The sequence below is a fragment of the Bombus terrestris genome, chromosome 4 (genome assembly GCF_910591885.1).
Source record: "Bombus terrestris chromosome 4, iyBomTerr1.2, whole genome shotgun sequence".
Lineage (NCBI taxonomy): Eukaryota > Metazoa > Arthropoda > Insecta > Hymenoptera > Apidae > Bombus > Bombus terrestris.
In genome coordinates this window covers 17883825-17901161 of record NC_063272.1, presented here as the reverse complement: position 1 = coordinate 17901161, position 17337 = coordinate 17883825, and the positions used below count along the sequence as shown (strand labels likewise).

The window sequence follows — 17337 nt, the reverse complement described above, 5'->3', positions numbered from 1 at the left end:
ATTTCGACATTTTGTTATTGTCGAGAATCGCGTTCGACTTCTTGTTAGGATTTTCGATCTTTAAATTTGGAATTTTAGTAATAAGAAACTGTAGTAGAAACATAAAAAATTGAAATGCATCGAAATATATCGAAATATAGATATATCTCTCCGACTTAACGTACACTTGCGTAAAATGTGAAACTCGTTTCTAGACGCTTCAATCCTTGGGATAAAGAATTCGACGGGCTACATTCGGCACACCTGACGCTTTCAATAGTCTCTGGCCAGTATGTTTCCCCAACAAATTTCGTCGCCAGCACGTACGTCGAAATCGAACTAGTCGGCATTCCGATCGACTGTGCCAAGCATAAAACGAAAATAATACAAAACAACGCGCTGAATCCTATTTGGAACGAGAAATTTTGCTTTCAAGTAATGTTCAAAGACCTCGCCTTTCTGCGTTTCGGCATCGTCGAAGCAAGTTCCCATCATTTGATCGCCCAAAGGGTCATTCCGCTAAAATGCTTGAAGCCCGGCTACAGACACGTGCGTTTGCGTTCCTGTAAGAACAAACCTTTGGCTCTGTCCACGCTGTTCATTTATTCCCGTTTGGAAGAGGAGAGTCTCGATTATAACACGTGTTGCCGTGATCACAAAGAATCGTCGAAGCGGCCATCGTCGGGTAAGGAACCGGAAAAATTGACTACGGTGGATCCCGGATTAGGTGGAGTGACGCTGAAGAGAAGAATGTTCTTCCTAATGGTTTATCACGTGATACCGGAGGAACCGTACACTATATTAAAAGTGACGCAGGAGAGTACGACGCAAGAGGTAATGTTGCAAGCTCTTCAGAAAGCCGGAATATCCGCGGATCGAGTCGACGAATACATTTTGGTGGAAGAAGTCTCTCGTGGTTGGGAGAAAAGAGACAGGGAAGAACTTCCAACTCAACGCGTATTAGATCCAACGGAGCACCCGTTGCAAGCGCAGGCTTTATGGAAAGGGCAGGGGCGTTTCCTCTTGAAGAGGGTAGGCGACGATCCTAGCAGCAGAGCCTGGCTGGCTTCTATAAGGAGTACAGCCGGACACTCGAAGCTCGACTCCGAAAGAGACACGTCCACGCATATCTGGGACGAAGCTGACACCTTCTTAGTTTGCATTTATAACGTTTCGCCGGATATACCGTACGCGATACTTCGCGTTCCTGTAAGCAGTTCCGCTCAAGATGTTCTAGCTCAGGCTTTGGTGAAGGCCAGAAGAATGGAGGATCCGATGAAGTTCGCTTTGGTGGAAGAACTCGAATGGGGAGGAGCTGGAGCCGTTGGTAGTGGCAGTCGACAATTGAGAGTTTTACGCGATGACGAGAACGTGTACAGTACTCAAGCCTTTTGGAAGACGCTCGGAAGATTCATTCTAAGAGAAAGGGAACAAGCAATACCGAGGCGGCATCTGTTGCCAGCCACTTTGGATAGGCTCAGCAAAGGTTTCTCCGTAGGAAGATCGGTCTCCTTGCCAGGTTCCAGCAAGGAGAAGATGCCTGTCTCGGAAGCGCTTTCCGATCCAACTTCCAGGGGGCTGAGACATCGTCTACTGATGCACGGTCGTAGGAGGGAAGTTCACTCCGATGGCGAAGATATTCGCGAGTCTGATATTTTAAACGCGGCCCTTCACTTGAAGAAGGTATCTTTAAGAAAATTAAGGGTTTGGAAGTCATAGTGGCAGTCAAGGGCGACATCGATTTCATCGATCTTCGCCACTCGGAAAAACCAACAGTAAGTTACGATAAATCGTCGCGTTCGAGGTAAATCGAATCTTCGGAAGGCAAATGCGAAATTATCCGACGCTTTTCAGGCGATGTTTGACGAAAGAAACCTCGAATATCGTTCGTATCGTTTCGAAAAGAAAAAAAAAAAAAGAAAGAAAAAACAACTCCACCAGTAATCAGCATTCAAACGTTACGATATAAATGATAAATAAGCGAAAAGATGCCTAATTATACTCGACACTGCTTCTTGATTCTGCATAATCTGAGTCTTTAAACCGTTACTTGGAGACAAAACCGGTGTTGATGACAAACGGTATCATCGGTACAGACAGAGTTTGATTGGACGTGAAATTGTAAACTACGCGCATCCGGAGTATAAGAATAGCTTTAAAAAAGAAAGCCAAACTACCGATACGTTCGAACAATCCTGTTAACACGTTTACCCGCTGCCCAAAAATTTTACATAACGACGTGTTTATCTCATCTTCGTTCAAACTCTAAAAGTTAATTTTATCGTATGCTTGATCATTTTTAATTTTACGATCACGCTTCTCTAGTCATATTAGTATTATCGCGTAAATGTACAAAAGCGTAATCTCGCATAATCCGCAAAACGTCAGTTCCTCGAAGAAAAATTAGAATTATGAGATTCAACGGATTCCGGTGAATTTCCAAAGAATTTCCAAAGAATGGCAAAGAAGTAATATTTTTAATCGCAAAGTTTAGTTCGATTAGATTGATTTTTTTCATTGTAAATTAATGTAAATCTCTTTTCCATATTTTTTTATATACATGTATATATTTTCTAATCTATATAATATATTTTAATACACGTATATACCTATACTTACGAGAAACGTTTGTGTATAATATGATGAAAGGGCTTCGTCAATTTTATCGAGAATCTAGAGAATTTTTACGACGAAAAACATTTCCTAACCGGTTAATTTTATTTCGCGAACGAAGCCAACCGACAATTTCTAAATGAACATAACTTACAACAACGGGACCTGATTCATTTTTATAAGTACGTATTAACTTGTCCTTCGAATATAACGATTAACGCTTGCACTTTAAGTACCTGACTCGTTTTTAGAAGTTATTTTATTCATAATAATCCTTAATTATTATGAATATCACGATCGATATACGTGTGAATGTCGATCATGCAGTCATAAGTATTCGTTTTTATCTTATCAGGATACGTTCCTACGCTGCGCTTTAACGATCGAGCAACGTTATCTGACCTACTGCACAAATTCTGCACAAATTTTTATGGAATTCTTTTTTTTATGAAAAATAATTCCTGTCTCAAAAAAATTTTAAAACCTATCCTCCGCTTCTTTCGAAGCAACGTCGCTTTATTTCCTGAAATAGTCGCTATTGCTATTTGTACGTCAAATTTGTATACGGAAAGAAGACTCTACTTGACGACAATAACAGATTACTTCTCTTTTTCTTTATTTTTATTCTTTGTATATACTTTGTAAGACGAAATTTTATACGATACAGAGCCAGGCAGTGTGACTTTTTTTCTCCGGGCGTTTTATCGAAGGAAATAAAAAGTATATACGAAACACGTTAAACGAGTACCGTACGAATGGAATACGAAGTTTATTTATCTCATCCGTGTATAAAATTCGTATAGTACGTAACGTCCTATTTCTTCTATCGATGATTGACAAGATTCGTCGTATTAGCGTCTATTGGTACTTTGATCGATGTTCGATCGATATTTTATTTCTACATCGGGCTGTCCCATCTTATACGTAGAAAAGAAAATAGCAGAGTAAAGTCACAGAAAGCAAGAGAATCAGCATCTAGGAATGACAAATGAGACGTCTAGTCAAGCTCTATCGTCGATGTTTAAAGGTGCGCTTCAAGTAAAACGTAACTAAATTATTTTACGAATACGACGCTAAGCTCGTCCACGATTAAGCAAGCAGCGTGCTAGCAGAAAGATTCATCGTAAGGTAAAGTTCTCGAAATCGCAATGAAGTAAGTTAAAGTTATAAAGTGAATTACCTGTTACAGTTAGTATTTAAATAGAAAAAAAATCTATGAAACAGCAGTATTATTTGCATATTCCCATTGACTGCGCGGATCATATTCTGCGCAAGAATCGTTCTAGTCTACACGTACTTGCGGCGATTTGTTTGAATTATTCGTTTGTTACGAAGACGCAGTGCTGGCAATATATGTATGTACATAATTACATTATCTTCTCGGTTATTGTATCTAACGAAGCGTACGATCGGATTTTCTGTAACGAAAACTCTCGAACGAGAAATATTAACCCGCGTGAAGTTGCTACTCAGAAGTCATATTTATTATAATGTTGTTGATACTGAAGAAAAAAAGCGAGAAAGTAGAGTCGTCGGTGTTACTTTTACAATCATTGCCTCCCTACTCCTGGAGCGTTAAGCGAATACAATTATAGATTATAAATATGAGACCAAGGAGTATCGATTCTTTTTCACTCTTAAACGTCGTTCCGATCGTTCGAAGGATCGTTGTGCTCCGCTCGGTTTCGAGTCTTTCGTCGGAACCTTTTGCCTAATTTTCATGATATAATTCTATATACAATAGGTGGAAATAATTAGCGAAAAAGATAATATTATAAAATCTATCTACCGTGGACCAGCAACGTCACGATTAAAGATTATCCTTTGTCTTCCATGTATTTATCCTAACGAAGCATACGGTAGTTTCAACGAATCGTGACAAACAATTTCGGAATACGCACGATCTTCCTCTCGACCTTCGATTCTAGAAGCGGCAAACGTCGTTCTGTGAGAAAATTTGTCGGCCGTTTTCATTTGACCGAGCGAACCACTTTTTAAAAACATTCCTAAATACTTGCGATATTTTGTCTTATAGGATGCCGTTTTCACGATAATACAAAGATGATGTTTCCGAATAACTTCGTGACGTTACTGCGCTCCTTGATATATTTTTGGACACCACTTCATTCATCCATCTTTTACCCGTTTTTTCGAGTCTATCTAACGATCGTATATCACGAGACGAGGCAAAATTCGATGGTTACATCGCGAACCACAATAGATATCGTGGTTCGCTAATTATATACGTGTTTGCAACAAGACTTGCTCGAAAGTAAAACTCATTTTTAATACGCGGATTTTATTCCAAAATTTGCTAACGTTTAACAATAGTAAAGTCATTGATCGATTTTAGGTACAACTTATAAAAGAGGAAACAAGAAAAATACATGTGTATTTGTTGTAATTACGAGGTAAACGAATTGTATATACAGTTAGTAAAATGTTCACGCCTGACAAGAAGTTACCTTAAATTTAAATATAAAACACTGTGTACGCTTCTGACGATTAAAATGAATGCTATTAATAGCTTCGTTAAAATCAATTTTTACGCTGTATCAAATTGTTGCGTTACTTTAGAAATAGCTAACACGTTATTTTATTGCGTTATCTACATTTGTAGCGTTTTGTAACATTGTAATATACGTATGTAATATCTTGTAACACGGTCGTAAAAACCGATATTCCGAACCGACTTTGAATTACATTAGAAACTGATACAAATTTCCTTTTGTCGTTAGATTCGCGATGACCAAAATTCAACTCTGTATGACTCTGTATGAAAAAAAAAAAACAACTACCTTGAGATTGCGTTGTTCTTGAAAAATTTACGAAAATAGTAGGAAATTTTGTAAAAAATCTCGGCTAAATATTATATCGATTCGATGTGATCGAAACTGCAAGTGCAATATGTATATGTATGTATGTATATTGTATAAATATATGGTATAAATACTTGGATAAGTATTTATATGATATCTATGCATCTGTCGATTCAACGTGTCGTTGAGCATTAATTTCATTCGTTTTAATGTGTAACCTTTGTTCAAACGTAACGTACGCCACGTTAATAACGTTTCATGGTAACGCAAGGTTTTTTTACGAACAAAATACACGAGAGAGAGAGAGAGAGAGAGAGAGAGAGAGGGAGAGAGAGAGAGCACATTTACACACCGAAACAGTATTTACGTAGCGTAAAGCAACTATCGTGCAACATTTTGTACATACATAGAGGCAAACAAGGGCTACTAATAACGGTAATTAAATGTTGTAGTTGAATTCGATGCTCCTTGAGTCTCGGATAAAACCCCCGCATCGAGAATATCATCGATTACAACGGACGTCTTTCGAACGGTAGAACAGGAATACTACAGCGATAGTTCTTGAATCGAGTTATTATTTGTTGTTGAACATTTCAGAAGCATTCGCGTCGCTACGGACTTACACGAAATATCTATATTAGACGATATTAGAATCGTTGATCTCTCGAATTAACGTCGACTTACGAAGATCGAATTACGGTAATAACACGTATCGCGTAATCAGCCTGTTTGCTATGGAACAGCAAGATTCTTTGAAATTGTTTTCTCGTGATTCCGTCAATTCGTCGATCGTAACGGCGCTTGTGCTTGGAAGTCCCTTCTTTACGGCTGATTCCGAAATATCTGTTGAGAATATTTATAAGACGGAAGCTACGTTGTATTCCACTAGAAAGAAACAACTACTTCTTAAAACTTTTGGGACCACGCTCGTTAATCGTATTTTCCAACGAGCTCTGAACGGCCGCCACTTCAACGTAAACGATGCAGTATTCAATTTCTTTTCGTCGATAAAACCGTAATGATTGAAATGAAATTCGAGGGGAAATTCGAGGGAAAATTTCAGGGGAAAATCTAAGGGGACAAAGAGCAGAGAAGGAGATCGAGCAGCCCGAAATTCACGTTCGACGAGATTTAAAAACACGCGATCGAGTTTTACGAACGTGCGTACTCGGCACGCGCGTGGGAACATCAAAGCGTTCTCTCTTCGTCTTCCGATCGCGCGAAACTTTGAACGTCAAATCGTAGAAACGAACGATTCTGTCTTTGTTGCTCCTAGCAAGGAAACCAAGGAAGACAACGTCGCTCGTCCGCGTTCGGTACGAAGAAACGCATCTGACAACGCTTACGCGCGTCTCGCGAATCCCGACCGTCTATCATTAAAACTCGATACGATCGTTTCGAATAAACATTACGACGAGTTACTGAGACGAAAAGGACGATGCGTAGATCGTGAACATTTTGCATTGTTCTACATCAAATCGATAAGATCGGTCGTGTTCGGAACGAGACAATGGGAACAATATAAATTGAGCTGATCCACTCGATTATCCTTTTTCGATCGAGTCGAATTCGAGGGATATAAAAGTTGCGTGCATACGAAAGAAACGTATATCCTGTATCGATCGGGCATATAACTGTTGTACATATCCGTGGTTCTTCGGTAACTGTTGTGTTAAAATATCTGCGCGTAATATATAAACGATACATAAATGAATATAAATTATATGCATTTGCGCGTGTATGTATATAAAAAAGTATTCTTACATGGCTACATATGCGTGGGTGCATATACTTCTGGCATACCGACGCACGCATGCATCCAGAGAGCAGATGTACTGGCTGATTCGATAACAATCGATGGAGCAAACTGCATGTACTCGAGTATAAAAACGTTGCATTTCGTTCTAACGATGGAAACTCACGCGTACCTATATTAAATTAGATATAAAAAGCGAAGCGACTTGCTAGGCATTTTCTAATAAAACTTACGTATTACTATCGTACGACGCGTTATTGTTACTATTACGTAGCGGTAACTTCGCAAACTCCCGCGAGCTTCGCTTTCGTCTCTTGTAAAGACGCGTTGGATGCGAAATAAAATTTGCATTTGTAGTCGAAACGTATAATTAATAACCGCATTAACAGGGAAGAACCAACGTTTCGTCGGACGATCGGATGCGCAACACGAACGAGTTAAACTAAATAAAAAGTAAAGCTAACTAATTCGAAGTAGCAAGCATTCGGAGCAACGATCGTTATCGGATCGAGCCGTACGCGTTGCACTCAACGGCTACGAATTATATACTGCACTTTTGTACGGTATGCGATTCGAAGTCGAATAAAAATTACAAAGAAAAAGAGTTAATAGCAAAAAAAGAAAAAAGCGTTGATAAGAAGAAACAGTTTAAAACGTTTCTGCCGCGTGTCCAGGCTGGTCCGGCCACGGCTGTTGATCTATCAAATTGAAATATATAAATATATATATATATACATAAATAAATGTATATATATTTATATATAAACGAGATGTCTTTTTCATAAGTGTGAATTTTATGATATATATATATACATATATTACATATATGTATTAACTAATATACATACGTATATATATATATATAATAGAATGTGGGTCGTTTTCGCTGCATTCTCATTGACCGCTTTTCGATGCATTGTCAGTAAATTAGGTCGTTGCCACTGCTGATATCGATCGCGCGTACAAGTCATTAAACGATTAACCGATTCGTTGAGTCTTCGCCGAATAATAGTAACGTAACCAGCTGGAAGAAGTGACTTCGAAATAGCATTAAAAACGATCGTTCCTATGGAATTTCGATTAGCTTTACCTTTCGTTTCCTGCTAAAAGAGATATTGCTTCGTTTACGACTAATATGCTTCTTTCGTATTTCGTTCTCTTACACCAGAGAAATTGAGTATCGATTCTGTCTCGTTTTTACAAAGCTATGTAAATACGTCTACCGCTTTACATCGATTTCTGTCACGATAAATTGATACAATTTACGAGTGATTCGTTATAGGTATATGTAATGGGCTCTTAATTATTAGAAACATAATAGCGATCGTTAATGTAACAATGACTGTTCAAATTTTTCAATGAAATATATATATATATATAAATGGAAATTCTAAACATTCGTTGATAAAAATTACAGAATTACAGATAAAAATCACACTTCGTGACTTAAAATTACAGAATATTTTTTTACGTCTTATGTTTTTTTAAAAAAAACTATCACGGAAATACGTGAGTTAAAAGTTTGTTTGGTACGCGTTGTCGCGTTACTTTTACTGCAAACGTAATCGCGATATACGTACGTTGAATTTTATGTTACGATAAAACTTAAAGGTATCTTTCCTACCTATTAAATTGTTAATGAAATTTTCATTCGACTTATATTATAATTCGATTATATATTACAGCCACGTGCCAAATTAGGCAAATTCAAAAACGACGAATTATACTTTCCTCCGATAAAAATAAAGAAATAAACACCAGAAATTTTTCATTAAATATCTTATACGTTATTTATACACGTTTATTCTGCGTAATATTACCTTTTCCTTCTGTTATTTTAAATCCGTTAAAAAATATACATACCTTTAAAACTATACTCGATAGCGACCTGCAGAAAAATCATTTTTTCTAGGTATGTAGGTACTGCGCGTTCTGGTTATGTAACGACTTAACGTTGTAGAGCATTCGCGTAAATGTTAACACTGCATTTGGTAATAAATATATTCAAAGAAATTATAGGTCGTAACAGTCTCGCGAAGACAACTCGATTCTAATAAAAACGATGCTTTAATCTTGTGCCACGACCTAGCGTATAATTTAAAAAGTCCGTCAAAATCCTTCTCATACACATTTTCGTTCGATAGTTGGTCTTTTAAATTAAGTTTTTGGAATATGAAATAGCGAATCGACGAAACAGACGTATTCCCGTTTAGGATTTTTACACGATCGAATTATAATTTTTCCGTCGCGTGAAGACGTTTACTAAGAAAAAGATCTTTCGATAATAATAAGTCGTCGAATTAAATATTTAAACAATTTTTCCACGTGTAATACGATTTCCAAAAACTTGATCGCGTTACGTAGAACGTAAACTTTCCGATGAGGTATCTCTAGTCATCTGTCATTCGTACTCAGTTTTAGTTTCTGTGATCGTAGGCTTTACTTTCGTTCGTATTCTTCACAGAGTACAACAGAGTTTGTTACGAATTGGTAGCTATGTTCACGTTTTTAGTTGTTCGTTGATCGATTAATAGAAACGCAATTCGACGTATTCATAGACACGAGCAATTTAAAAAAAAAAAGGTGTCATAATTACGTTAATAGCGTTAACGCTAATGACGAGAAGATACGTACGTTGGATAAATTTCTTCGTAGAATATAAAGAAAAATCATTGTTTGCGATAAAAGAGAAACGGCTAAAGCGAGTCGAGCGCTATATAAGAACGCCATCGTCATCGTGACATCGTGTCCAGTACGTTGCGCTAATATCGAAAAACGAAAAGGTATTATAGAAAGAGTAAACGTATCGGTAAAGGAAAGATTCTTTTATTAACATACGCCGATAAGCCGTAGCGTGAATTTCGTTGTATTTAAGCGATAAACAAATTTAACAAAATTCAAGAAAACAAAAAAAAAGAGGAAAGAGAAAAGAGAAAAGAACAACAACAATTGAAAGCGATCGTAGCGAGTAACATTAAGTAGTATTCTCTCTAGCGTTATTACATAAACTTTCGAGTAGTGTTCGTTCTTGTTTCAAGAATAATGTTCGAATAATGGTACGCGTAATAGCCGTAAAAATGAAAAGGCATGCGGTCATCTTGACTCTACTACACGTATAATTTATCTACGATATTGTGTTAATATATCATTGGCATTGTTAAAAGGAGAAGATCTACGTGTAAATAAACATAAAAAGCATTTTTATAGATAACCTTAGTCATTTCGATATCAACCCCGACCTTTAGATATCAACGACGAGATAAAACAATCAGCGAAAATTTAATAAATACCGTATCGTTTGAGGAGAAATCGGCAATCATTTGGAAAAGGAGATTTCGATACTTCGATAACCTTAAAATGTATCGTCAAGCTCGTCGTTACCCTTAGTTTCCGAGATATACGCGAGAAGCTTCGATCAAATTTACTTTCCATTACGCTTCGTTTACCGTTCGTTTGCGAAAACAACGATATTTGCGGTAGAAATTCTTGTACATGCGTCGCGTGCATTCTACGTACGTGAGTCTATCGTTTCGTTCGCGTAACCCGGAATTCATCGCTCGGTCGAGGCGGCCACTAGCTATGCAAATATAATTAGTCGGACCGCGATAATCCTAAGGAACTGTGATAAAACTAAGCATTTGCGTTTTACCCCTAGGGCGCTTCATCGTTATAAAATATATTCGAGTGGAAAGGTTCCTTATGGTTATTGCTCCATCGGGTAAAAAATGGGGAAACGTGAGTTTTCTCATTTTTCCCGGGATTTCCACCCGCAAGCGACCAACACCCGGCAAGAGTTTTCCTCTGCGACACCATCGTCACCGAACTTGGCTGCTTTCTCATCATCGGATCAGTCAACATCTCTTTACTAGTTGTCATCCTTAGATCGGTCTACATCTCGTGACTGATTTTCCATCTTTAGATCGTTCATCTGTTTAGCTCGTATCTATACGCACCCGTCTATATCTACTTTAGATCAGTCATCCAGTTAACTTATATCTATACGCATCGAGCGTGACTATCTTGCCTATAAGTTGTTGAAATAAAGCGTAAATTGTAACCTGTTAATCCGGTGTTGTTAATCGATTCAACCAGTTCCTAGGTTGTCGGAAAGGTTTCTTTCGTTTTATAAGGAAATAATACGCGCGCGATGTTGTTTGTTTTATATTAGTTTATTGAATTACGCACGAACATAATAATAGAAATAGAACGAAATGGATCATACCTAATTCGATAAAACGATAGAAAACAGAAATTGTTGCGCGTCTATTATCACCTTACGAAACGAAAGAAACTTTTCGAACAACCTGATATAATCGTAGCGGGAATTTACGACTCTGGTCAAAATATATATAAAATATATATAAAGCGTGAAGAAAGTACATATACATATTGTATATTATTAGCACTGTAAGACAAAAAATTGATATCAGTCAAAACGTAACACGTGATATTTGATACTAAGCAGAGAGAATCTTATCAGAGCCACGGTTAAAATATTCCTCTTCGTCGCGTTATGTACAGTACCCTAATTGAAGCTCCACGAGTTCACTACACGTTCCAGAATGCCGGTACGTATGCATATGTACGTCGTACACGTCGATTATCGTGCAGATTCATTTTGCAGCTTACCTATTCGTACCTTCGAACCGACTACGATCAAATCTTTCTTGCTTTCGACAGATTTTAAAATATTTTAATCGAAAATATACGTTCGAATACTAATTTCCAAAACTGTAGCGAAACTCTGAAAATTTAGCAACAAATACAAAATAATTGTTTAAAAGTTCAATTTTGGAATATCGTTATTCGAATATATAATCAAACGATGCTTCGGCTAATTAAATGTAATATACCGTCGTTATTCGCGTTACATTATATCGGTAGAAAAGGGAAAAATAGTTGACCTCTGAACTGCCTATCAATTATATGCTTATTGCATACACTGATCGACGTAAACTTAAATTTTAAGAGATACAACGCTTCAAACATACGTATAGTATCTTTTATATTGTACGTATATATCCGAATTAAAATCATTATTTTCACATAGAAATTTATCGCTACTGCGCTCAAATACGCTTGCGTTTACCTCAAACATATTTGTCATTACGTCTATGTATATTTGCATAATAAAAGTTACTTATACATCAAATACGATGTAAATATAACGATACATCGTACGTAGAAAATACAAACAAAAAATGTATTTATAAATGCTACTAGAAGACGAGCTACTTTTTTTCTATAAAATATTACAACGATAAATTATGCGTTGATAACAGATTTGCTTATTTTTAATTACAGAGAGTATCGTTCAACTATAAGGGACTGATCACCCCAGTATTCACACCCTTTAATAACGACAGGTAATTTCCGTAACGTTTATCTGATATTAGCGATATTAGTATAACGAAGAAATAGAAGATAGTAGCAAATATACAGATCGCGTCGTATAGGCTGGTAAAACTAAATGATATGAACTTGTAAATGAAACGAAATAACGAAAACTTGTTCGTTGAAACTTAACCGAAATTACCTCGAATTTCCTAAAAGGGAATGCGATCTTTTCGTTGTCGTAGTCTTGTATATGCGTAACTTGGACCCGTTGCATCGGCGAGAAACGGAATTCGCGTGTAGGATGCAATTTATGTCGCAATACCGCGATAAACGGAATAAACGTACAAGCGTCGATAATATGTGAGTAAAATTAGAGGAGAATCCAGACAACGTATATAGAACCGGACGATGGAATAGGGAGCGTTACATAAGCGTTACTTACATAGATAATTATGTTTACCAAAGTGATAGAAGTTTTTGGACGCGTAAAGATACACGCGACGTAAGCACCGCAGTCGTGCGATCGTTACGTTTCAGTCGATGCCAAGACACGGAGTAAGATGCGAGTATTTCATAGCGAGTAGTAATTTTGTGAATTTTTAAACATGTCTGCATTTAATACGAAAAAATCAGGAAAATCGATAATTACGAGTGGGAATCGATAGTGAAACTACATAAAAAGAAAGATCTTATCGAGAAATTGCGAAACATGCGAGGAAATGTGGTTGACTGTACGCTACATAATTTAGAAATGGAAAAACGAAAGGGATAGTATCCTATAATAACGCTACAGGACGAAGGAAGAAACGATCTTCCAGAGGAGAGAAGAGAAGTTTATTATAGGGAAACACGTAGGTGAGAACGTACGCATTTCTGCTACGAAACTTGCTAGGATAATTGTTAGTGGTTTAGGTGCAATTGCGATCCAGAATTCTTAGGGAAAAAGCCGGAAAATATAGGCGAAAATAATAAAGATAATATTGGGATCGTTGGGATCAAATCATTCGAGATTAGAGTAAATTCGATCTTTTTGCCCTAGATTAACGACATGATATATGGAAAAAGAGAAATATACGTGTACCGTAATAAAAAAAATTTACTACCGACTGTAAAGCTCGATTGAACGAGGCCGGAATTCTCGTGTTCGTTAACGAAATTTCAAACAAACGTAAATATCTAAATATTTCGAAATAAAATTTATTAACGACACGACGATCCAAAGCATTCCGGTCGAATCGTTCAGGAATGCGGCAATTTAGAGATACAACGTTTTAATAAAATTACAACTCTATCTATTTGTTTATTTTAGCGCAAGAACTTTAAACTTGTCGATTATACCGCAATATGCCGACTATTTGGCGAAGGAAAAAGTCACCGGTGTTCTTGGTACGTAAGGATTGTACCTATTTGTACGATTAAAATATTTTATTCGTCGATTATCATCGATGTCCAAATTTAGCATGATCGAAAGTCAAATTTCTGTATATTATTTACACTTTTTTGTATATCTCTACTTATATGTATATCGTGCTCGTCATTCGATCGTTTAATAGTATTAAAAAAATGGTAATAAACATTCTCATTCGCAAATGACATCGTGATCCTTATTTTTTTTTTTTTTTTCTTTTTTTTTCTTTGATACGTTCTTTAATACGTTCCGTGGTCAACGAGATTCCGGAGTCGATTCGATTTATCGACGTAAGAGATTATTTATTAATTCGAAGACGGAATTATATATAGAAGGAAAAATTTGTAATCGATAGTAAATGGAACGACCGGGGAAGGGCCATCCATGACTACGAGCGAAAGAAAATTAGTTGCCGAGGCGTGGGCAAATGCCGTGAAAACAACGAAGCAACATTTGATGATTCAAGTGGGCGGTACATCTCTTCCCGATGTTCTTGAACTTGTACGTAAAATATTAAGAAACTAAAATATTCGTTTAAGACCATGTTTTCGATAAAATCAAATTTGAGATAGGTGTCGTCGACAGCTAAAAAGAAGCGTACGTAGAAGAACTTTTAATGCAAAATTCGATATCGTTCAAATTCGATTCTCTTACTCGATAATGACAAGATCTTTTGATATCAAGTACATGTCATTTTATCGTTTCGCTAAATTACAATTCGATACTACATCTAACAATATTTATTTCAAGGCAAAACACGCTGAAAACATTAAAGCAGATTCTATTCTCTGTCTACCGGAGTTATACTTCAGCCCAAGCACTTCCGACCAATTGAAGGATTATTTGAAGCTAGTCAGTTCAGCAGCTCCAAATACACCGCTTCTGTATTATCATATTCCGAGCTTGACTAACGTTAATGGTAAGCTGATAATTACAGTTATAACAATTTTGTCAATTACGCGTCCTAAGTTGAAAAACTATACGAGGAAATATGTCTACAACGATTATATGCAAATGTCAAGATGGAAACTTACAACCTTACGATGTTCAATTGTAACACGCTCTAAACATCACGTTAATATAATTTCCATCGTTCTTTTCATTTAAACATTCCGAGGAATCGTCAAAACTGATTTGTAAAATATTACTTTCTCTCTCCCTCTCTCTCTCTCTTATTGACAAACGATTAATATACAGTTATCGTGGCAATATAGAAAATCCTTTGTCATTTATATATCTGTCTACGCTTGTATATTTTCTTCGTCCGATTATTAATAAAAATATCGTATGGCAGCAAATTCCTACGATATGAAGTATTATGTATTTAAAAGCGTATTGGCATTTTTTCAGTGCATATGGCGCAGTTTCTTGAATCTGTTAACGAAGAGGAGATTCCAACTTTCGTAGGAATAAAATTCACAAGCTCTAGCTTAGACGAAGGTGTTCAAGCTTTTCACGTTGGTAACAATAAATTCGCCGTATTTCTCGGAAACGATCAGGTATTCTTTATTATCTTTTTAAATATCATATTTAACGTTAACTCTGTAGGTAGTACACAGGATATTCGGGTATATGTGTCAGGAAATTTAAGCGGTAATTCGTGAGGCCGAAATAAGACGAAAATATTAGTATACGCATATTAGTAACATATTAATTCTTTCCGTATATTCACGTATATGTTGTGTACGTTTGTTTAATAACGTTATCATTTACCAACTTTTGAAATTATTTCCAACTTATCTTAAACTTATAAACTATTACTCGTTAATGTAAAAAGCATTTTACAAACTGGCACATTATGTTACTCACATTTCTATGAAATTGATTTTAGTTACATTTTATGTAAAACACGTAGGTACCTTTAAGATATTTAGGTATATATAAATCTTTGATCTAAATCGTATCACGTTAGCTCGTTCTAATCGATCCTAAGAATCTTAACGCGTTTCGCTTGTCGAATTCTACAAATTAGATGCAAGCGATTGGTTTAAGAGTTAAAATTTCAAAAATCGATATAAAAATATATAGTAAGAAACTCATAAAGATACTATTATTGTGTTCATTTCAGTTGATAACCGCTGCTTGTGCATTAGGAATGAATTCTTTTATAACAACAGGTTCAAATATGTTCTCCGAAATTGTACTCGAAACTCTTGCAGCCGGTCTTGCAGGAAACGTCGTGAAAGGAAAAGAAACGCAACAACGTTTGACAAACGCTGTGATGAACGTATCGAAATATGGTAAAATTATAATTAAATGTTTCTTTCGTCTAAAAATATTACCAAATGCATAAATCCAATTATGTATCATATACATGTAGTAAAAATCACTGTACATCCAATTCCATCTTGTCACAAACTTGATTTAACAAGGTTCGATAAAAATAACGATCCAATTCTCTTTGTATCCGATTTAATTTGAGCTAACGCGACTCAAATTAAGCCTTTTTAGAAAATCTACTTTTTAGCACTCTACAAGCTTGAAGCTTTCTTTGGTATTTTCTTTTAAAATAGTACACTTTGACTTGGTTTTATTTTACTTTTTCTTGTAGTTTAATTATAAGCTATTCCTTTATCTTATTCCCTATTTTATGAAAAAATTATGTAAAACCTATTTCGATCGAAACGAGGTGGCAATACTGAATTTCAGGAATTCCATTCCGTTCAATTCCATTCAAATCATCGAATAATTTTCCTTAAATTTGTTACATATTACTTTACAAAAGAGTAAGTCTTATTTATTGCAAAATATATAACTTCGGCTGAAAAGAAGTATAGAAATTTAGAAATACAAATAATAATTTTACAAACATATTCTATATTTAGCACCATACTCCCTTCTTTTAATCGTTAATGTTGTAATTATGTTACAGGAACCTGGGTAGAGACCATGAAACCAGCAATGACTCTGTTAACGAGCATCAATCCTGGACCTCCACGTGCACCTCTGAAACCTTTGTCTGTTCAAACTGTGGCATCAATGGCAAAAGATTTACAAAATTTAGGATTTAACGTAAAACTCTAATGTATCAAAAAGGGCACGGAAATAATGTTTACCATTATCTTTCCAAATAAAATTTATGCAAAATAATAACATTTACTATTATTTCTATCGAAACTTTGAGGGTGTTACCATTTATAATTAACACGTTTAACCGTATTTATTACATTTGTAACTACAATCGTCAAAGTGAACGAACGTCAAAGTAAAACTACGCGAGTTCGGCATTTCCAAATTCACAAAATATGCTGTAAACGTTGAATTCGCTTTTAGTATTTTCTTACACAGTAAAGTAATAATTGACGATTGTACAAAGAATACACAAAAAAAACTCAGATAGAAAAGTAAATATGAACTTTCCCGTAGAACTGTACAATTAAGTAGGTTCTTGAAACGTAGAACTCGATAGGTTCTTGTCAGTGCTA

The 17337-nt window shown here is 36.0% G+C and overlaps 2 protein-coding genes and 1 long non-coding RNA gene across 8 annotated transcripts in view; 2 read left to right on the top strand and 1 right to left on the bottom strand.

Annotated features, from left to right (window-relative positions):
• LOC100649725 (1-phosphatidylinositol 4,5-bisphosphate phosphodiesterase epsilon-1) overlaps positions 1-10378 on the top strand; it is a 128729-nt gene extending 118351 nt beyond the window's left edge. For all 4 annotated transcript variants that reach the window (XM_048405259.1, XM_048405260.1, XM_048405257.1 and 1 more), the window contains one exon: positions 195-10378. In XM_048405259.1, coding sequence (XP_048261216.1) covers positions 195-1698 — 1504 coding nt within the window. In that variant the 3' untranslated portion in view covers positions 1699-10378. The remainder of the gene's footprint in view (positions 1-194) is intronic.
• Positions 10379-11583: 1205 nt separating this feature from the next.
• LOC100652226 (N-acetylneuraminate lyase) lies at positions 11584-17002 on the top strand. Of its 3 annotated transcripts, XM_003394710.3 has the most exons (8): positions 11620-11735; positions 12472-12533; positions 13814-13890; positions 14268-14413; positions 14663-14831; positions 15263-15411; positions 15981-16152; positions 16785-17002. In XM_003394710.3, the coding sequence occupies exons 1-8, from the start codon at positions 11730-11732 to the stop codon at positions 16934-16936; spliced, it is 933 nt and encodes a 310-aa protein (XP_003394758.1). In that variant the 5' UTR covers positions 11620-11729; the 3' UTR covers positions 16937-17002. The 3 variants fall into 3 exon arrangements, with proteins under 3 accessions (XP_048261227.1, XP_003394758.1, XP_020718403.1); XM_020862744.2 differs by lacking the exons at positions 11620-11735; positions 12472-12533 and adding an exon at positions 13021-13359; XM_048405270.1 differs by lacking the exons at positions 12472-12533; positions 13814-13890 and having other exon boundaries at positions 11584-11735.
• On the bottom strand, positions 15538-17109 carry LOC125384972. The gene is made up of 2 exons (XR_007223855.1): positions 16969-17109; positions 15538-16880 (listed from the first exon to the last, which is right to left on the bottom strand). It is a non-coding gene; the product is annotated as an uncharacterized LOC125384972 (long non-coding RNA).
• Between the last annotated feature and the right edge of the window lie 228 nt (positions 17110-17337).